Raw genomic sequence first — 22,703 nt, forward strand, 5'->3', positions numbered from 1 at the left:
GTCTCATCGGCAGGAAATATTGTACCTGGGGCTGTGCCAGGAGGCCCTCGGGGTCACCGGGGAGCTACAGTGATGCTTCAGGGCAGAGACACCCTCCTGACATAGTGGCCTCCAAGACGGAAGGACAAGATGCCCACTCTGTGAGGCTCTATAGTGAAGGGACAGGCCTAGGGTCACCCAGCTTGCAAACAGAGCCAGAACTGGAAGCCGGGCCTGCCCGAGTCTGGGACCTGGCCTCACTCCCCGTCCCCCCGCCCCCCGCCCCCCGCCAATAATCCTCAAATGCCAGAGCGAATGAACAAGTCTCATTTACAGAGGGACAAGTACTTAAATCTAAAGAAAAACCAGTTGAATTTCAGCGGGAATTTCAGGTTTCGTGAAACAAGGCAAGAGAGAGAGAGGTTATCAGACTCTCCACAAAGGCAGTTCTCCTTGGGCTAATTCACAAGGCATCTCTGCTCCAGAGACACATCAGGCCTCCATTCATCCTGGACCCTGGGCTTGTCTAGCATCCTTTCTCCTTCTGGAAGGCATCTGACCCGGTACCCAAGCATGCAGATCTGGAGTGGGACTGCCTGAGTCTAATTTTAGCCCTGCCACTTTCTAGCTGTGTAGCCTTGAGCAAATAATTAACCTCTCTGAGTCTCCTCAGTATTTTTGTAAAGATGAGAGGATGTACATGCAGTATTTCACCCAGCGTCTGGAACATGGTAAGGACTCAATAAAAGTTAACTCTTTAATTGACTAGTAGGAGAAAAATGATAGCATTAGAGGTTTAGCATGGTAGTGTTAATAATGGTAGCATTAGTGGTAATAATAGCTGTTGTGGGAGTAATGGTACTACTAGCAGTAACAAAAAGAGTATTAGATGGTAAATATTGTCTCAGGCCAGCCCCATCCCTGGCACGATGAGGGATGCTGGGAAGATTGCTCCCTCGCTCCAAGGCAGTCTCCTCTCTGATAAAAATAGGGGGTTGGGCCAGGTGATCCCAAAAGCTCTCTGCATCCGACATTCACGTCTGAGAGTAATAGTAGCAGCAAAAACAGTATTACTACAGACGCCTACTATTTATATTTATTCCTTATTATTATATACCTCATGTTCTCCAAAAGGGCACCGTCTGCCTGCTTCCCTCTTCCCGTCCAACATATAGAATCCTCCTCCCTGACCCAGCCTTCCTCCTCTCACAGCTGATTTTTGGGTGGGAAGGGTGCTATCCACCCACCTGGTTTTCCTGTTACTGGGATGTGGCAGACGGATATCTAGTTTTCACCACACACAGGCGCAGCTCCCCCTGCATCGTCCCATCTGATCCTCAACACCCCAACACAAACAACCATGGGAGGGAGGTATGGTTGGCTCCATTTCCTGATGCCACAGTTGAGGCTCAGAGAGGTTGTGCCAGTTACCTAGAGTGACACAGCTTGAAAGCAGGAGATGTAGGATGCAAGCCCAGGGGGGCTTGCCTGCACGTTGGATACTCACCAAATGGGTGCTTTCTTTGCCTCACAGGTCCCGCCCTCCCATCCTCAGCCCCCCATTCAGGTGCTCCTCAGGACCCTTCCCTGCTGACACGGCCTGAGGCCTCTTTCTGTCTTCAGTGAACGTGACCCAGTCCCACAAACTCTGCCGACTGACCCTTCCTACTCCCATGAGTCATGGGTCCATCCGTCCTGGTCTTGGTCCCCAGTGATTTAAGTCCCATGCCTCCACTGGCCACCCGAGAGCCAGCCCTCCATCACAGCTGACTAGCCAGCACTGGGTCTTAAATGAGGGGTGGTCTCAACACTAAAAACCTCAGGAGATTCCTCATAGAACTGGAAACCCTGGTGGTTCTGGGCTTGTGTCTCGCGTGGGGCCCCAGGGGGCCCCCTATGCAGTGTATCTTCCACCTGGATGCCCTTGTGCTTTGAATGACTCCTGGCTGTGTGGACATGTGAGTGTGATACCGAGTGACCTTTTCTGCACAAGGAGGGGGCCTGGGACCAGACCCTGAAGCCCAGCCTCAGCCAAAACCTCAGAGGAAACTGACCCAATCTGTGGGGTCACCTGCCCACTCTCTGACCTTGCTCTTTAGAGGGGGGGCAGTGCCTTTCTCCTCCTCTTTCTTTTTCTTATAGGAGAGAAGAGGAACCAGACTCGGGTGCCCTGTCCCCAGGGGCTGGGCACCCAGATCTGCCCCTGGAGACCTCCAAGGGGCTGGTGCTTCCACAGCAGCTGGGCTCGCAGCCAACCCAAGGGGGCGTCTGGCCGCACTTCCCAGCCACTCGGTCGGTTGGCTTCCCCGCGGAGCTCAGTAGCCCGCCAGTTCCCCTCTGTCCCTGGGAGGGCGGGTTCCCATTTTCTCCCTTCCAAAGCCCTTTAGCACACACGCGGCCCCTTGCCTCCCAGCCTCCCCTCCTGGCAGATGCTTAATTGGGAGGAAGTGATTCTAAACATCTGGGGCACACATATGAGAGTGGGGAGCCTGGAGGAAATGGGAATACAGGCAATTATGTCACTTCCTCGGAGGCGGAGGGTAGAGGGTAGGCAGGAGGGGGGCAACCCTGCACAGCAGCCAGTGTTTGTGGGGGCAGGGGCAGGGCCGGGCTGGGGCAGGACCTGGGTGCCGCACCTGCGGCCTGGAGCCTGCGGCCTGGATCAAGTGGCTGCCCGGGGCTCCTGGGCAGGGCTGAGCTGCAGCCGTGGGGCCCAGTGGCGCATGGAGCTGCAGTCCCAAGGGGAAAGGGGAGACAAAGGAACTGAAGGAGAGAGGGAGCGGGAGGGGGGGGGGGAAGGAGACAGGGGAAGGAGGGAGGGAGGGGGGTAGAAGGAAGGGGAGGGAGAAAGGGAGGGAGAGAGAGGGGAAGAGAGGGAGAGGACTGTTCCACTCAGCTTAGAGGGAGGCCTCGGGGCATGGGGGAAATGGGAGCCTCCTGGGGCAGGCCGCCACAAGAGCAGTGACGCCCCACAGGGTGCCGCGGAGGAGGCAGAGGACCCCAGTTCTGATCCCTGCCCAGCCACTTCCCAGCTGTGCGAGGCTGGGCACGACTTCACTTCTCTGAGCCCCAGCTTCCGCATCTGGAAAAGGGGTTAGATCTCTGCCTCAGGGACTGTTCGTCTACATGCAGTGAGGGCAGAGCGCGCGGGCTGTGAACTGTCCAACTCCACCGGGCTGGCAGCGCCCGCTGCCAAGTGGCTGGCCCCAGCGGGGTCCAACTCGCCCCATTTCAGCTTCACCCTCTGCTGATGTGGGTCTGTTGACGTGGCCTTTCTCCTGAGCATGTAGGGTCTCTGTAAGCTCCTTGAGGGTACAGACAATTTCTGGGGTTACTCCACGGTTAATCACAGTGTCTGCATATAATAGGTGCGGTGAATTTAGTTTATCCCTTGCACTGAGTTTCTGTTGTCATAATTATGTGCTTGTTTGAAAGGCAGGCTCCTAATTTCACTCCTCCTCCCCACCCCAGTAATTCCTGTTTCCTGCCCGAAGACAATAGTAGCTCTTCATCCCAAACAGGTGAGACTGGGTCCTTTGGAATTCCCTACAGGAGTCCAGCCCCAGGCAGCCTCAACAAGCCAGGAAATGTGCACAGGAATATAAAGAAGCAACTGTTCACAGCTCTTCGAGGAAAGTCATCGGTCAGAGTTCCCAAGCTCTGGGGTGTGTTTCCCTCTGCCTGCAGGAAGAGCAAGGGCAGCAGGCCTGGCCAAGGTGCCCATGCGTCCTTCCAGCCACTGCCTGGCCACCACCTTGTCCCCAGTGAGGGGAATTACCAACTTGCAGGGCTTGCACCGCGAAACACAAACACCTGGTTGCCTGGGCAGCACCTTGCCAGGGGGATGTGATCCAGATGGTCCCTTGAGAGGCAGCTGGGTTGCCATGGAAACAGAATTGCTGCTTCTCTAGCCAGGAGACCCGGATTCTAGATCGGCTGGACCCCAAGCTTGGGAGAAGCGAAGGCATTTGCATAAAGTCACACAGCAAGTAGGGTCCAGAGCCTGCACTGCCATGCAAGACTTAATCTGAATGATTATGGACAGAGAGCCCTTCTGAGATGCCAGCTCGTGTTAGGAGAGGGTAGGAGACGCAGCTAGGGTCACGTGTGGCATGGAAGTGATGGAGCTGGGCTGAGCTTAGGTCAGCCTGACCCTGATGCCTGAGCTTGGATCCTTACACCTCAGGCTGCCCCCACTCTGGTTTCTAGATCTTGGCTCCGCATGTCCTGAGACCAGTCCTATCCCATAAGCTAGCTGGGCCTGACGTGAGGGTGGCTGAAAACGTGCAGGCAAGAGGAACTAGGGGCCTGCAAGCCGAGACCCACAGTTTCCCAGGCCTGGCCTCTCCTGGCTCTGCTGTGCATGCTGACCTGGGCAGCTGATGCGAGGCAAGAGGGCAGGGTCTGTTGGCCAAGATCTTCCTCCCTGACCCTGCTTGCCAGAGGGGCCTTGGAGACCAGCTCGGGGGTCACTCAAGATAAGCCTGATCCGAGAGAGAGAAGGCACGACCAGGGAGGCATAGAGGGAGCAAATGCCTGGAGTTGGGGCTGGCTCTGGTCCACACCCTTCCTCCCTCCTTCTCTCGCTTCTTTCCCCCTTCTCTTCAGTCCCAACCAATCAAACATCCATCCACTCAGAGCCATCTCTCCCATCATCCCTTGCTTTGTTACAAAGGATTTGGGTTACTTTGGGCAGGTGACTAAATCTCTGTGCATCAGTTTTCCAGTCTATACAATGGGTTGTTTCCTTGTGAGGATCAGTGCTGACGTTCATAAAATACCCAGCACAGTGTGCAGCATGAAGCAGGAGCTTAATAAACAGTACTTGAAGTGTTATTTTCTCTCTTGAGAGAATTTTGGGAAGGGTTGCTGTGACGAAAGAGGCCCTCAAACTTCCCTGGCCCAAGGCACATACAGGGCTCTGCTGGCCCTGCCTGGCCTCCCTCAGCAAGCTCTCTACCCTCCACTCCTGCAGGAAGCCTGCCTCCCCCTCTGGGGCTCAGCCTCCTCTTCTCGGGGGGAAGGGAAATGTGTTCTTGGCCCCATGTGAGCCTCTCTTGGAGCCTCAGGAAGGGGCCATCACCCCACTCACCTCCTACCCTCTTGAAGGGGGTATGGGTGTCATTTACCTTGGTCCTGTCTACACATATAGGTTCCATATTTTCCACACCCCAAATCATGACACAGGGTCAGGCACAGGCTTTTGTGTAACCTTCAGGTACAAGAGACATCCTAAGACAGTCTGAATAGGACTTACTATACCCCAGGTTCTGTTCTGAGCGCGATACATACGTTCCCCCACTTAATGCCCATGATGTATGCATTATTATTACCCCCGTTTGTCACATGAGGCAACCATGGCACAGAGAAGTTAAGTGACTTTGTCCAAGGTCACACAGCCGGTGGGTGGAAGGCTGGGTGGGATTCCTATCCAGGCAGGTTGCTCCAGAGTCCATGCCTTTAACCGTTACTCCTCTCTATGAAATAGCTGGAAGGTTTCTGGGGAAAAATATTTGAAATTGGGGCCGACCAGGACATTGGAATCCTAACATCTGGCACGTACCGAAAGCTTACTATGTACCAGCCTCTCTGCTACTCGCCATCCACGGGACTGTGATTGAGAATAAACTCAAAGACAGGAGGGTGTTTAACCTATCGGCAAGGACAAATCATTGTCAAATACTTAATGCCTCCACCTGCAAGCAATTCAGGTGATCTTGAGTCATGAACGTGTCCTTCCCCAGACTTCATTTCAACCTGTTCATAGTATGGGGCAGCCTATGGCTTCAGGGTCAGATAATCTGGTTTGAACCACAATTCTGGCTCTTTTTAGCCAAGTGGCCTTGATCAAACGACTCAATCTTCCCCTGCCCCAGTTTCCCCATCTGTAAAATGGGATCATCATGTGGGATAAGTGGGTTCATGGGTGCCACATGCAGTGAGGGCCAGGTACCAAGAAAACGCTGACCACATGCTGGCCAACGTCATGACTGAAGGGGGTTATAAATCAGATTTTTTTTTTTTTTTTTTTTTGCCAATCCAGATGCCCTGCCCTATAAATTGAAAACAGGCGAGGTGGATGGTACTGGAACCAGCACCATTGTTAATCCCCGTCTGTCTGTCTGTCTAACCCAGAAGGTATTTACAAGGCTGTGGCTTGCAAAGCTTGCTTCAGAAGTCCCGTCACCACCTCGCCCGCTTTCCGCCGAGCCCCTGCTCCATTTCACCCTCACGCCCGCCGATCCTCCGAAATCCCTCCTCTGTTGGTGGGAATGCTAAGCTCCATCTTAAAACCAAAGCTCTGGCTTCCTTAATCCTCTTACCTGGCTCTTTCCTCTGCAGAATTAATTGCTGCCGATGGCTTTATTAACTTCTCGGGCAGCCATGGCATCCTCAGGGCCCCCTGGGGCAGTGGGGGGTGTTTTGGTAGCATCTCTGTCCCAAATGTGCCTTTGGGCTGGACACACTGTGGCTGAAGGGGGACACCCTTGGTGCCTGTAGGGCGGTAACTGTGGGCCCTCATCTCCCCAGAGGCTGTGCCCACTCCTCAGGGGACACATGCAGAGAAACAGGGATGGGCTGGCCAGAGCTCTGGTCCCCACTTCTGCTCTACCTGCGGCTACCTCCCCACCCCTCAGAACTGCAGTCCCCTCCTCTTTAAATGGGGGATCAGCCGGCCCTGGGGATCTCACGAGGCCGGACAAGGGAGGCTGTGTAAAGGGCTGTGTTTGTGTGTAGGATTACTGTCATTTCTCACCCACAGAATGGGACCATTCATTTACTTCAAATCTCAAGAGCAGGGACTGTGAGCGGTGCATTTATATACGTTTGTAGCCCCTGTGCTTGGCACAGAGTGGGACTGGACAAGACGATAATCATTCCTGGCCTGAAAATGCCGGTTTAGTATTTTTTTTATTTTGAGAGGGATTCTCACGCCCATGACCTCATCATTCTTCCCATAGCCATGAAGGTAGAGAAAAGGAGTGAAGGCTTTGGCCTATGGAAGAAACTGACTTGGAAGGGTCCCGAGCGAGGGGGTGGTGCCTAGGCCCCCGTGGCCTTGGACAGGACTTTCCTCCTTGACAGGAGCACTCTCACGTATGGACTAGGGCCTGGGGCCCCTGAGATGCCTCTGGTGGTCACGGGCCGCCATGAGAAAACGACAGCCACGTCAGATCTCTTCCCACGTCTGGGACATTGCTATTTCACGAAGGGGCCTCCCAATTTCCTAAACCCCCATCACTTTTTTAACTGGCAGAGAGCTGGCTCAGGCTCTAGGGATGGGTCGGACACCTGTGGCTCAACCCAGACACAGGGCAGGGTCTCTAGCATCCTGATTTTGACAGTTCGTTTCTAAATGTGGCAAGGGACACTGGTCTGCCAGTTACTGTAGCATACAAGATACAAAGTTACCTTTTAAAATTTCTATCTTGAAAGTCAAAATCAGCGAGTAACAATATGGAGGATACAGCCGTAATACGAACTGGACTGGAATAGGGCAGAGATGCTGAGGATAGGGTGCAACTGATGTAAATGGGGCCAGTGCCTTACTCTGGCCCTGTGAGGGCCTCGTCACACACCCTCTGCTTCCCGTGGGTGCCCCGACTCTGCCGGGCACCGTTGCCAAGGCGAGCGCTGGAGGGTGGACCCACGCCCCGACCCCAAGCAGCCCTCAACCAATAAGGGATGCCAGCTGCAGGACACACAGCTCCTTGTCCTTGCCTCTCGGGCTGAGGGGCGTGCTTTACTGTCTCCCAGAGCTCCCCGGCAGGTGGTCACAGCAGGTTCAGTGCTTCACAACACATTTTCATTGAACTCCTTCCCTTCCCTGTCTTTCCCTGCTTCTCAATGGGTATTCTCTGGGATCCTTCTAAATAAACCTCTTGTGCCAGCATGTTGGCTGGGGGTTGCGTCCGGGGGCACCCAAACTCCGACACACATCATTTGATTGAGGAGCCTCCGGCAGCCTCACCTTCCCCTTGCACGAGCCTCAGCAATCCCTCCCCTCGCAGACCCCCACCCCAATCACGCGGCCTGAGCGTGTGCAGTCCCAGCTGGGGCTCTGGACTGGGGTTGTGAGGGTCCAGGTAGGAGAAGCAGCCCCATCCTGAGAGGGCTCTGTACGGCCTGTCAGCGTCCCGGCCCCCAAAGCCCCCCCACCCCACACACGAGCCGATGCCCTCAGCCTTCTGCCCCCTCTCCTTCTGGACAGGCCTGGAAAGCAGATACACACCAGCTGGGCCTCAGGCAGCTGTGTCCTTGCACACCCTGGCTCTGTGGGGGAGCCAGCGATGAGCTAATCCCGCAGAAGAGAGGGAGACAGGAAGAGTAGCCTCCTGACAAGCAGAGGCCTGCCCCCCGGGGCTCCTGGGGAACCAGAGAGGGCTGCACTGGGAAAACTGCTGAGCAAGCCTAGAGGCAAGGACACTCTCGTCTCGCTCCACCCCTGCCAGCGCCAGCCAAACGCCAGAGGAACCAACAATGCCCATGGCCCCTTCTGCTTAAAAACAGAATCTGTGCTCCCTGCAGAAAATGTGGGAAATAAAGTGTCACCCCCCCCATTCCAGATAGATCCATTATTTATAAGTTGACACTTTGGTATATTCTTTTCTGTTTTGTTTCCTGTGCACCTGGTTGAGGTCACACTGAACTTACCATTTTTGTTGCCCTTCTAAAAATTCATATTATATCATAAGCATTTCCGTATAGTAATCCTTGGGAGGATTACCAGTTTTTAATGGCTGTGGCGTGGCCATCGAAATACTCAGCTCTCTTTTCCAGGGACCTGTAGCTGTTTCCAAATCTGTCCTCTCCCATTCTCCCGTGGCACTGCCTGGCTCCTCACTGTTCACTCCGGACACCCCAGGGACCATCATAGCTACTCCTCCCCCCAATTCCTTAGCCTGGGAACGCTGTGTCCACAAACCCTGTCACGTGGGCTCCTCCCCACTGTTCTTTTTCTCCAAGAGCAGAGTGAGGCCACCCGATCCCAGGCCTCAGCCCTCAGGGAGCTGGGGGAGGGAAGGGGAGCCAGGGGCTGCTGGCCCAGGACGACCTACCCCACCTGCTCACTCAGGGTCACTTGGACAGGGGATGGCTCCCTATGCTCCAGATCTCACCAGCTGGAGGTCCAAGACCTCTTCCAGCACCACAACTCACATGGCCTGGGTCTGTTTCTCCCATTAGAGCCTTAGTTTCCTCTTCTATAAAATGGGCATGCTGATAAGAGCCCCAGCGGCCTCTCCCATAGCAGTGAATCAGCAGGAGGTGAGCAAGCCTTGTGAACAGGTTTCATCCATTAAACAGGGTTGACCATGAGTCGGTTCCCAGGGGCCTGGTGATGAAATCCAGAGCCCTTTCCTGAGCGGGACCTGCCCTGGAGTGCAGGAGGAAGGAAGCCAAATCCCTCCCCCACATCCCAGCTCTGCTGAGCTCAGATGTGGGGGTGGGGGCTGGTGTCCAGGAGGAAGTCTGTCCCCAGCCTTAACAAGGCGCCCAGCCTGGCCACCTGGCATTTCAAGGGCAAGGGCCTGCCTGCCCCACTGTTTCTGGGGAAGCCGGTGAGCATTAACAAATGCCCTGCAATTTGCACCCACCAATCCCGCCTGCTCACTGGGCGGCCTCGAGCCATTTTTCACGCAGAGCTGCGCACAGCTTTGTCTTAGAGAGACTGATCTGGCAGGGTGTCCCTGAATGAGACCATTTGTCCTCCCCGGTGATGGTGACAGGAAGGTGGCTTGCGTGCTCTGGGGTGGGCAGAGGCAGAGGGGGGCGGGAAGAGATCCTGGGGGAGTCATGAAGGTGGAACTGGAAACACAGCCTCTAAGAGACCAGTGATGTTTCCACCACCAGGGAGGTCTGAGAGCCCCCATTCAACCAGGTGGGAGCAAGAAGATTATTCTTAAAGACAGAGGGAAGCAGTTTATGAGGCTCCTTCTGCTTAAGAGTCCTGGGTACAAGAGACCTGGCTGGCCTCTGATGCCAGTCCCATCCCAACCATGTGATGGAGGTATGACGCGCCATGGATGGGGTGCCCCGAGTTGGGGTCTGTGTCTGAGCCCCAGGGTTGCTATACAAGTTGCTACAAGGAGGTCCCTTGGGATTGAGAGCTCCAAAGGACTGAGCCACTCCCGAGCCCCTCCTGCATGGACTGCAGGCCACAGACCCAGAGGGACAAGGCAGAGGTCTCATCATATTCCTGACGCTTCACCTTCCAGGCTGGCCAGGGGCCCAGGGCATGTCTCAGTCCCCTTCCCGTGAATGTTTCCTCTGGGGGCTGTCAGCACATCAGAGAAATTGGACCAAGCAGGTGTTGGTCAACACAAAGCAAGCAACTTTGCTTGGGGCTCCACTTCAGGACCCTGGGCTCAGGCTTCTTTGTTGGGATGCGAGCGTGTGCTTAGAGCAGAGGTCAGAAACACATGTCCACAGGGCCTGGTGGGTTCTCAAATTCAGAAAATGCTTGAGGCATAAGACAATGGCAGAAGCACAGAGCCCATCTGAGGGGTCAGCTACCACCTAGTCAGCCGTGCGTTGTGGGTCCAAGGTTCCCATTGAAAGGAAGACGGGCATTGGACTTGACAGTGCAATCTCCCAGAGAGCAAATGTTGGCAACTAATATGCATTTTTAAAAACCACCAAACATCGGAGCTCAGATGTCTGTGGGCCACATCCAGCCCACAGGCTGGTGATTGACAACCGCCCTCCAGTCGTCCCTAAGGCTGGCCTCTTCCTTGGAGTGGTCAGGGGCAGCCTCTTCCAGCCCTGATCCCTCTCTTGAGTTCTCTGGTCTCTCTCCAAAATCCACTGGTCACATCTCCCAGGACGCTCCTGGGAAGCCTGGCATCTCCCGTACCTGCTGCTCTCTGAGTGCTTCCCCTCTGCCGAGAGCCCAGAGCCCAGAGCCATCACAGACCCCCTCCCGCGTGGAGACAGGAGGGGCGTGAGGATGGCCAGCGGGCACCCCAGGCTCTCGTCTGGGCTCGGCCCTGCCTTGCTGTGACCTGGGGCAGGTCTTGCTCCATTCTCTGGGCCCCGGGTTCCCCATCCTTTGGGTTTTGACGTCCCCTATTCTGCTGGGGTCAGCTGAGGGGACACAGAGTCACTCAAACTGGGACAGTAGCCGAGGCATGCAGGGGGCTCTCGGGGACCTTGGGACATGGCGACTGCCTGCTGCTTGGTGCCTACACAGCCCGCAGGCGTGGGCCCGCTCTGTGCCGAGGAGGCTGACATTTCCGCGCCGCCTGCCAAGTCGCTGAGGGCTGGCACACGGCGGCGGTGGGGGCAGGGGGACCCGCTGCGGCCTCTGGGGATGGGGGGGCGAGGGGAGGCACGAGGCAGGTGACCTTCTGCACCGAGGCGGAGGAGGGGCGGGGGGGTCCCCCCGAGGACCTGCCCCCGGGGAGGCTCCTGACCGTCGTGCCCGCGTGCGCGTGCTCCCGCGTGCGAGCGCACAGGCTAAAGGCTGCACCAGAACAAAGAGCTGGGGGCTGGGTAGCTGAGGGGCCCACGTGGAGACGCCTGACTTGGCGGTTTGCTGCAGTGTGCTCTGCGCTCACGCTCCGTCTCTCTCTCTCTCTCTCTCTCTCTCTCTCTCTCTCTCACACACACACACACACATGCGCGCACACGCCGTGCAGCACTGCCCCCAGGCCCGAGCCCCTGCTCCAGAGCCCGGGGATGCAGGCGCGCACGGCCCAGCCCAGCGCTCTGCCATCCCTCCTGACAAAGCGCCTCTCCTCGCCGCATGATCTCATCCCACGGCCCTCGTCTGGCCCCAGCCTGGCCTCCTGACAAGTGACACAGACAGGGAGACGGGGCGCCAGAAGGGTGGGGGAGGCAGAGGGGGACGGGGGGACCCACACAGATGTGCATCCAGCCCCCCGACACACACACACGCACACACACACACAGACATGTGTCCCACAGACACACACACACAGAGACACAAACACACCGACACGCTCACCACCGCACACAGACACGTACTCCCCAGATCCAGATACATACCTCCAACAGACACACACACAGACATGTGTCCCCACAGACACACACACACAGACACAAACACACCGACACGCTCACCACCGCACACAGACACATACTCTCCAGACCCAGATACATACCTCCAACAGACACACCACACACACACAGACATGGGTCCCCACAGACACACACACACTCACAACCACACATACAGAAACACAAACACACTGACACGCTCACCACTGCACACAGACACGTACTCCCCAGACTCAGATACATACCTCCAACAGACACACACACAGACATGTGTCCCCCCCCCACACACTCACAACCACAGAGACACAACCACACTGACATGCTCACCACCACACACAGACACATACTCCCCAGACCCAGATACATACCTCCAACACACACACACACACACAGACATGTGTCCCCACAGACACACACACACAGAGACACAAACACACTGACACGCTCTCCACCGCACACAGACATGTACTCCCCAGACCCAGATACATACCTCCAACAGACACACACACAGACATGTGTCCCCACAGACACACACACAGACACAAACACACCGACATGCTCGCCACCACACACAGACACGTACTCCCCAGACCCAGATACATACCTCCAACACACACACAGACATGTGTCCCACAGACACACACACACACAGAGACACAAACACACCGACACGCTCACCACCGCACACAGACACATACCTCCCCCCAGACCCAGATACATATCTCCAACAGACACACACACACACGCTCACCAACACACACAGACACACACACACAGTCATGCACCCAACCCCCCTGACACACACACCCAGAGACACGTGTCCCCACAAACCCACAGACACACACAATCACCACCACACCCACAGAAACACAAATGCACTGACACGCTCACCACCGCACACAGACATGTACCCCCAGACCCAGATACATATCTCCAACAGACACACACACACATAGACGTGTCCCTATAGACCCACACACACATGCACACTCACCACAGACACACGCTTACCACCACACACAGATACATGCCCCCAGACACTGATATGTATCCCCGACACACACACACACACACACACACACACGCTCACCACCACAGACACATATCCCCAACAGACACACACAGACACACATGTTCACCACCACACACAGACACATACACACACAGACATGTAGCCCCTACAGACACACAAGCACACAGGTATGCTCACTACCACACACAGACACATATATACACAGACACATACGTCCCCCAGACAGAGAGGCACACACAGACATACGAGCACATCACACAGGGAGAAAGTCTGAGGGGCAGCAGTGAAGGGAAGGACAGACGGAGACAGACGTAGGACATCAGAACCCTCAGAGAGAAAGGGGAGGGAGAGATTAGGAGGGTGAAAACTGCACAAGCCAGTCAGACACAATGGGAGCCCGGGCAGACACGGAAAGGAGGGCAAGAGGTAGCATGGGCTGGCTGCAGGAGCTCTATGGACAGAGTAGGTTCTAGAACTGCAGCGGTCTGGCCCCAAGAGGCTGGGGCAGGCCTGGCTGTGGCCAGTGTGGCCACCGCACACACACCTGAGGCCACGGGGACGCTCAGAGCTGCACCCAGAGGTGGGGTTACCACAGGTCATGCACCACCCACAGAGCCTCAGGAAAAGGAGCACTGGGAGACAACCTTGCTGGAGCAGAAAAAGCCTTAGAGAGGAACCATGTGTGTGTGTGGAGGGGGTGGGGGGCAGGGGGAAGGCAGAGCGGAGCAGAGAAGGAGGGCTGGACAGTACTATTTACTTGGCACCACTGGGCCTCAGGTATTGGTGGGTCCCCTCACTTCCACGATTAGGGAATCTCATTAATCCTCACAGGCAGCCTGTGAGGGGGGCATATAACCCCTCTTTACAGATGAGGCCACGGCTCTGGGAGGTGGGCAACATGGCGGAGATGGGAGCCCGTGATGGAGCTGCCTCTGGAACCCGGGGTCGCTGCTCAGCTCCCTGCGGCCTCCACCCCTCTCATGGTCCAGCCTGGCAGACCCTTTATGCTGACAATGAAAGGAGCAGCGGAAGCCTTGGCCCTCAGGCTGGCGGCCTGCGTTCCCAGAGGAGGGGCCCAGCAGGGGCCCGGCTGGGAACCTGAGTCCTGAGGCCCTGACTTTTCCAGGAAGTGGGGGTGACCTGAGAGGTGGTTAGTCATGGCTGTTGGTGCCGACAGGGGTTTGACTCCGAAGAAGGGAATTAAAGCAATAGCAAAGCCACAGGCATTGCTGGGCCTCGGGCCACAGTATTCTCAGCTGCGGAACGGGTATGCTGAGGCCTCACCTCAGGGTCTATCATGTGACTTAACTGACAGCTACAATGCCTGGAAAAGGGCTCGATAAACTGTAAAGAGCTGTGCACAACTGGGAGTGCAAACAGAGGGAAGAACAAAGCCCTTGTTTCAGGAGCAGTGATGCTGGAAGTACCACTTAGCCGAGGGCAGGGCCACCCTAGAGTGACTTGAGTGAAGTAAAGGGCTCTCCCGGGTGGAGTGGCCTCCAAAGTCGAGGTCCAGAGTCAACTGTGATGGAGCGGGCAGAGACTGGGCCTGGAGCCAGGAGGCCATGGGTTGAAGTCCCATTTATGAGCTGTGTGACCACAGGTAAGTCACAAATCTCTCTGAGCTTCAATGTCCTCACCCATAAATGGATACAATACCCCGTGTCTCACAGAGCTGAGCGTTGCAACAAAGTATGAGAGCACCTAACACATACCAGCAGGGGCCTGGTATGGGACCCCCGGGACCCCCGAGGAAGGGCTACACAGGGACCTCAGCCTTTCCTCCACAAAGAGGAAGCAGCTGGGTCTTCTGGGACAACCCACTCTCCCGTTTTCCTCCACGCCCCCCAGCCCCCCCACCCCAGGCCACACTTTCCCTGTCTTGGTGTTGCCTCTTACACAGCGTTTGGAGTCATCCCTTTCTCTCCACTCTATTCCACAGGAAGCGGAACCTTCCTGGTCCAGCCACCATCATCCTGATGTCCCCAGCAATTTGCCAACCCGCTCCCTGCATCTACACTGCCCCCTCCCCACTGTGCAATCGGTTCTTCCTCTGGAGCCGGAGCTATCTGTGCCAAAGGAGAATTTAGCCATGTTCTTACCATTCTCAGTACAAAAACCACAACTCTCAAGACAGGCCCCGTGTGTCTTTCTAACTGCTGTTGACTCCTGCCCCCGGGCTCTGGAACCACGGCCCTTGGTTTGGTTCTGCCACAAAGCCACGCTTCCTTCTACCTCAGGACCTTCGTTCAGGCTGCTCTCTTTACCTGGGAAGAAGCTCTTCCTTTTTTTCTTTACCTATGCAACCCTTCTCAATCTCTGGGCCTCAGGGAAGCCTTCCCCTACCCCGGGTGGTCTCATAGCATCCCTGACTTTACCTTCATGCAACTTACCACAGCTTGAATTTATGCACGCCCATGCACACATGCACACCCACATACACCTATGATTATTTGATATTTTTCTTTTCTTCTAGACTGGGGTTGGGGAAACCAGAGCCAATCACCTGATTTCATAAGTGAGGTTTTATTGGAATGAGCCATACTCACTTGTTTACATATTGTCTATGTTGCTTTTGGATAGCCTGCAAAGCCTAAACTATTTACTATCTGGCTCTTCATAGACGTTTGCTGACCCCTTGCTCTAGACTCTAAGTTTCCCGAGGTGGGACCACGTTGGTCGCATCCCTCATCAGAACCCAGACCTGGCCAGGTGCCCGCATGGACCAGGCGCTCAACAGAGATATGGAGATGTTTCTTGGATAAGTAGCAGTTTTTACCTTGTCAAAATTGTATTGACTTAAGTTATTATTAAAACTGCAGATTCCATTAGGAATAGACACCACTTATGAGATTCCCAGACCATTTTCTGGCCAGCAGCTCAATACGAGAGCGCCATCCCAACGCGGGCTGGCACGGCAAGGGGCTCAGAGCTAGCCGCTGCTGCCCACACCTTCTGCAAATGACCCACAGTCTGCGTGCGTGGTCTGCAAACATGCACAAGGAGGAGCACGAACCCCCACTCGAGAGATTGTAGGTTGAGCAGGTTTATAAAAATACACCGTGAGATGTCTCTTAAACATTTTCATGAAGGCTGTTTCTAGATCTACTCCAAAGAACTGATTGACGAATTCAGAGAAAATGTCTGTTTTATTGTTATACAAAGGAAATAACTGATTTTCTTTTCTTTTTCAATGAATTACTCGAACATAAAAAAATGTTAACAATCTCTAGACACTGCTCTTGGCACTGTGGCACATGTATCTAGAACTGACAATGACCCCTGCAGGGTAAGTCTCATTGTTATTCCTGCCTTCCCAAGGGGATAAACTGAGGCTCAGAGGCCACACGCTCAGCAAGTGATAGGGCCGGGCTGTCCCAGGTCTGTCGGAGTGAGAGCTAACACCGTGCCCCCAGCTTATGCAGGGTAATGGGGATGATGGGAAATGTAAAACTGCATCTTTGAGGTGCTTAAAGCCCTCATGCACGGAATGCTGCCAGCACCACCTGTGGCCTCGGTTTAACCCAGGGGCAGGTGGTCCCATGCAATGACAAAGTGGCGACGGAGAATATTATGCAGAGAATACGATGCTTTTAGAACCCTGCATGTACCAATTCACGTTTATTTTGTGTTTTATTTTAAATGCAGCTGTTTTGCATGAACACAGGGTTAGGAATGCCCACTCTGGCGTATAGGCCTGGGCTCAAACCCCAACTCTGCCACTTTCCAGCTGTGTGGCCCAGAAACTTCTTCAGCTTCCCTGAGCCTCAGTTCCCTCATCTGTCAAATGTGGATGATCGCAGGGCTAACGCCAAGGGGTCATTACGGTGATGAAATGAGATGATGCATGTCTCCCTTTAGCCTGTCGGGGGGATGGCGTGCTTGGGCCCCTCACTGGCCCTGAGGCACCCCTGCAGGACAGAACACTGCCTGAGAGGAGGGACAAGCCTCAGCCACGGGCTGCACAGCCCCATGGACAAGCCGCTGCTCCTTGCAGGCTCACGCCACACCTGGAGGAACCAAGGCACCAGCTGGCAGGGGTGGTGTGCAGCCCTGGGTTTGAATCCGGTTACACTCCCACCTCCCCGTGACACCTTTGGAACCCCCAGCCGTCACCTACCCGCAGACTTGGGAGTGAACTTGTCTCGGTTTGCAGCACACACCGCCAGCAGTCTGTAACCGAGGTCCAGGTCAAACCCTTGCTGAGCTGCCACCCGACTGACCACCTGCCAGCAAGAGAGAGAGGAAGGGCAGGGTGAGTCACGGCCAGCACCAGGCCTCCGAGCCCAGAGTGACGGATGTGTCCATCCAGCAGGCGAGGCAGGTGAGGCGGGCAGGCTAAGGCAGGTCCCCAAGATCAGGCAGAGCTGGGACTCAAACTGTGCCTCGCTCAGTCACTCCATAAACACTGACAAGCCCCTCCTCCATGCCAGGCCCTGGGAGCCTGGTCCCTGCCCTCAGGGGTTTCTAGTCTGCTGGTGGGCCTAACCCCGAACCCAGGCCCTGCGGCTTTCAAGGACTCGATCTGGCCACATTCCAGAGGGTGCTGTACTACCATGTCTTGGATGGCTACAGGCCAGGCCTCTGTTCCCCCCCTCCCCCCCAGGCAGCTCCCCAAACTCCCTTTTAGGTCCCGGTCCCAGGAAGTCTCCCACACCTAGCACCTCTCCCCATCCCCACCCTGAGCTCCTGCACCCACCTTTGTGGGTGCTTGCTGCCCTCACCTTCCAGGTATGGTCCCCACCCAGCGGCACTGGCCCCTCCTGAGTCAAAACCTGTGCCTAAGGAGAAGCACGGATTTAGGACACACGACTCCACGGAGCTGCAGCTTGGAGCTGCCGGACAGACTGCTAAGGCTTTTCCAGATGGACATGCCTATGCTCCTCAGTGCTCAGCTCTGTGCCAGGCACCCTGCAGTCTCTCAGACCTGGGCCCAGAGACCACAGGGCCCTCATGCTCAGCCTGGGGTCTGTCTCCAGTGCTGAGCACCTGCTCAGCACATGGGAGGCTTCCATTAGAGTGTCGACAGAAGCTTGCTAGCAGCTGTGTGTTTGGAGCCCCGAGGTCCCTCCCTTCTCCTTGAGAACCTCTGAAGTGTGGGCCAGAAGCGGGGGAGGAGAGGGACTGGGAGGGCTGTCAGTCCCTGGGGCAGTGTGGGGCAGGGTGCTCTTGGGGGGGCCCCCAAACGGCTCCACAGGCTCACACCCATCAGGCTCCACTCCTTCCCCGCCCACTCCCAGGTGTCCTGCCACCCGCTTCCCTCAGGGACAGCAGCAAAATTAGGTTTCCTTATGAAAAAGGAAGGACCTTGGGAAATGGAGTTGGTGCAGGAAGCAGCGGGAGCGGCTACGGCTGAGTGGGAAAGGAGTGCTCCCAGATGTGGCAGCTCGCTCTTTTGAGGGAGGGAAGACTACGTCAGCAGGCCCCTAGACACCGCCTGTTCCAGAGGCGCTCAGAGGTCCTCAGAGAGCCTCAGGCTGCCATGGGGTTTGGCCCGGCCCCCGGCAACCATCAGAGTAGGTTCCCCGTTATCTGCTTTGTATTTAAGGGTTCGTTACAAGGGCTCTAAGGCTAAAAAGGGTGGGGAAAGCGCTAATCTAGGCCAACCCTGTCATTTAAAAAGTATGAACACTTAAGGCCTGGCCAGAGTGAGTCTGATGAACCAGGGAGGAGCCAGTGGACGCCCTCTTCCCAGGACCACCACCACCTTTTGGAATGGGGCGCCGTTCCTCCCACCCCCCCCACCCCCCACCTCCTGGGAACTCCTAGGAACTCCCTGGGAACAGGGCAGGGCATTCTCACTGTTTATTTCACTGTCCAAGCAGAAAAACCAAGGCCACTAGCTCTCTGTGGCCTGTTGAACATTTCAGGCCTGGAGACCAGCACTGTCCATTTAGCAGGTGAGGCAGGTAAGGCGGGCAGGCTAAGGCAGGTCCCCAAGATCGGGCAGAGCTGGGACTCAACACAGTAAGCCCAGAAGAGTCACTTCAGCTTAGATGTTGACTATCATAGCCTTTTCTTTGGCAGAACCTTGGGGTGGATGTAAGTGAGCATAGACAATTTATTTGGACTCGTGCATCAATGAGGCTGCTGTTGGTGGGAAATGTTGACAGAGGCAAACAGAATAATGAGAATGCTGGCTCCCCGGTAGGAGGGCTAAGTGAAAGCTTTGTAAGCAGTGAAGTGCCGAATTCTCACAACAGCTCCACGAGGTGGTATTATTATCTGTTTTACAGAGGAGGAAACTGAGTACGGGTATAAGACAAAGGTTATGAGTCTTGTCCATGATAGAGCCTGGATGCGATCCCAGGCAGTCAGGCTACAACATATGGGCTCTTTCCATGAGAGGATCTCTTTTTCAGCCCACAAAGGGTTAAGGTCTTACTCCCAACTGCCTGGAGAAGCCTCAGGCCCTGTGTTGAGGGCAGGAAGGCAAAGGTCCCTCTGTTTGGCCAATACTGGCTAATCCTGTTGCTCTGGTTTAAAAACACACACACAACAAAAAACCCAGCTAAATTGAGCAACAGGGGCCTGGTGCTGGTATAAGGGCTGTCCTGCAGGCCTGGGAATGTCTGCTTGTTACCAAATCCCCTGAGCCCTAGTGTTCAGAAGGGACGTTGGCAACAGCCAGCTTTCACCAAGCCCAGAGAGGGCAGGGCCTTGCTGAAGGTCAGCACGGCGCAGTGTGGCTAAGCTGGACCCTGAGGCCCTCGAGGCCTTAGGTACACCCCTTGGCTTCCTCTGGCCCAGCCTGAGGAACCCCTGGAAAGTCCTGTGAGGTGGGTCTGCCCGACAGTGGTGGGGAGGGTGGACTTAGCTGAGTAGCTGGTTGTGTCTCAGAGGCCTGCTCCCCCCTCAGTGGGCACGGCACCCCCAGTGAGGGTCCTGTGTGTGGGTGGGCCGGGAAGACCCCTCCTCTACAAAGGCCGGTGGGGAGCGGCAGCCCCGCTGCTGCCCTCTGCTGGCTGCCCAGGCCCAGCCAGCTCCTGGCACTCGGAGACCTAGCTGCCCCCCCCACCCCGCCGGCCCCAGGGCCCAGGGGGACAGACCTACAGGTCAGGGAGTCCAGCCCCTCGTGCCAGAGAGGGAAACCGAAGCCCAGAGATGACAGAGGCCGTGTGCTCAAGGTCAGGCGGCCAGTTAGCCCCATCAAGGGGGTGTCTTGCCTTGAAAAGCGGTGAGCCTCCTGGCTACGAAGCAGGACAAGCTGCCTGGGGGATGCTAGAGAAGGGATTTCGGTTCCTGGCATGGGGCTGGACTCTGACATCCTCTGAGGGAGTCAGGGGAACCGGAGGCATGCCGACCTGCACTCCAATTCTTCCCCCCCGCCGGACTGTGCCACCTAAGGCAAGTTACTTAACCTCTCTGAGCCTCAGTTTCCCCACCTGTGACATGCCCTTTCCTTGTGAGGATGACAGCCAGGCCAGGCACACAGCTCAGTGAACACTATTTGTGAACATACCCTGACAGCTTCAGCAGCGAATTCTCTGTCGCTGTGGGGAAGTTCTCCCTGGAGAGATGGGGGCGGGGGGGGGGTCCTGCTGTTAGGCTAGCTGGCCTCTGTTTCCCTCTGCCACCTCCTCTCCTTCCTGTCTCCCCTCTCCTGTTCTCTGGCCTCCTCCTTTCTGTGCCTTGAGCGTATCAAGCATACTCCACCTTAGGGGAGAAAGGAGTGAGTCCAGAGAGGCCTGATTTTGAGGGGGATCCTCAGACAGGGGGCTCAGCCTTGCTGCTAGGGGAGGGGCCCGGAAGTGAGCCGCCAGCACAGTCAGGAAAAACCTGGTCTGCGGAGCAAGTGGTGACCAGGGCTCACACCCTCACCCCTTGGGAGGGGCTCCAGGGCTCCCACACTTCTGCATCGTGGGGGTCAGAGGGCCTGAAGGGGAGTGTGGGGCAGGGGCACTGCCAGCCGTTCTTTACCCCAGGGCCCAGCCGCAGTACGATGAAAATGGGCCTGCTCGAGGCTAAATGGCTTTTAGTTTCTATCCTCCAAGTAAGCCGGGTCCAGAGGAGTTCGTTCCCGGGGTCGCCCAGGGGACTGCTGTAACTGGGGGCACTCCGACCTGCCACCTGCATGGGGAGTGCTGGCGGGGAGCTCAGCACCTTTGCCCTGCTTAGGCCCCTGGGGCCTCCCGCACCCCCTCCCTTCCCAAGGGACATGGCTGGGGCTGAGGATGTGCGGGGGTACAGGAGGACCAGCCACAGGGCCTTGGGGGCTCAGGAGTACCAGCCTGGGACTGTAGCAAGCTGCTCCCCCTTTCTCAGTTGTCTTGTTCGTAAAGCAGAAGTGACGATCCCTTCCCTGCCTGGCCTGCAGGGTCTTCATAGGGATGCAAGGAGATAGGGCCCAGGAAAGTGCCTTGGGTACCAAGGGGGTCTGCTATGACCTCCCCATTCCCTGCACTTCCCTGCTGCTGGTTCTACTGAGCTCCAGGGACAGTCAAACTCGACATCTCTGCCACTGTGGCAGGTGAACCAAAGGCCCCTTTCTGCCTAAGCAGCAGGCCAGAGAGGCAGGGGTCAAAGCCCACCATTCAAGCAAGTGTGTGCCTTAAGCTGGCTTGCGATGAGGAGAGGCCCAGAAGAGCCGGCACTGAGCCTTTGCCCACACCTTTGTCCACACTGTTGTCCCCGCCCCAGAAGCCATGGCCTCCCTGCTGTCTAGTCAGATCCTACAGGCTCCTCCCTGGGCTCCCTCCTCCAGGAAGACCTCCAAAATCCCTCTAGCCTATCCTACTAGGATGCTCCCCTTCAGAGCTCCTGTCCTCACATAAATCAGATCCTATCACTCACCTGCTTAAGATCCTTCAAGGCCCCCCATCACCCTTCAGATAATATCTAAGCTCCTCTCCCCCCAGCCCGCAGGTCCTGCGTTGCCTTGTTTCTGCTTCCTTCTTCAAGTTCATCTTGTACCCTTTCCCTCTCCTGTGCTCCAGCCTTTTGAGACTTTTCTTTCCTCCCTCCCTCCCTCCCTTCCTTCCTTCCCCTTTTTTCTTTCCTTCTTCTCTCTCTCTCTCTCTCTCTTTCTTTCAAGATTTGTTTATTTATTTGAGAGAGAGAGAGAGAGCGCGCGCGAGAGAGTGTGCAGGAGCGGGGGAAGGAGCAGAGAGAGAGAATATCCGAGCAGACTCCCTCTGGGCCCAGAACCCAACGTAGGGGCTCAATCTTATGAGCCGTGAGATCAGGACCCGAGCCAAGGATGCTTCACTGACTGAGCCACCCAGGTGCCCCCTGAGACGTCTTTCTGTTCCTTGAACAAATCAAGCCTCAGGGTCTTTGCACTAGCGGTTCACTCTGCCTGGAGCACCCTCCCCTCTCCTGGCTGACTTCTCCTTGCCATTCTGGTCTCAGCTAGGGGTTACCCCCTCAGGAGGCTTCTCCCGAGCAGCACCCCACCCCCTCTCACGGGGCGCTGGCGTATGTCCTCATTTACTCCTTTAGTGTTTAGGGTCTGCCTCCCCCATCCCCCATTGGAACGTACACCGTTGACAGAGGTCTGCTGTGCTTGTTGCTCTGCCTCCGGTGAGCACAGGGCCTCAGTGAAGGTTTGTCAACTGAATAAATGAGTGACAGGGCTGGAGCAGGGCTCGTGCCCCCTTCATGCCCACCCAGACTGCCCAGGGCCATCGTCTGGTTCAGCTCTGAATCCCTACCTCCCAGGCAGGGCCAG

At 56.1% G+C, this 22,703-nt stretch overlaps 1 protein-coding gene across 6 annotated transcripts in view; it reads right to left on the reverse strand.

Moving 5' to 3' along the window:
• ZMIZ1 (zinc finger MIZ-type containing 1) overlaps positions 1–22,703 on the reverse strand; it is a 235,127-nt gene that overhangs the window by 78,044 nt on the left and 134,380 nt on the right. For all 6 annotated transcript variants that reach the window (XM_028109611.2, XM_028109607.2, XM_028109608.2 and 3 more), the window contains one exon: positions 17,154–17,259. In XM_028109611.2, the coding sequence (XP_027965412.1) occupies positions 17,154–17,259 (106 nt within the window). The remainder of the gene's footprint in view (positions 1–17,153; positions 17,260–22,703) is intronic.

This window comes from Eumetopias jubatus, unplaced genomic scaffold (genome assembly GCF_037043125.1).
Source record: "Eumetopias jubatus isolate StellerSeaLion01/CBP00866 unplaced genomic scaffold, mEumJub1_p1.0 scaffold_17, whole genome shotgun sequence".
NCBI lineage: Eukaryota > Metazoa > Chordata > Mammalia > Carnivora > Otariidae > Eumetopias > Eumetopias jubatus.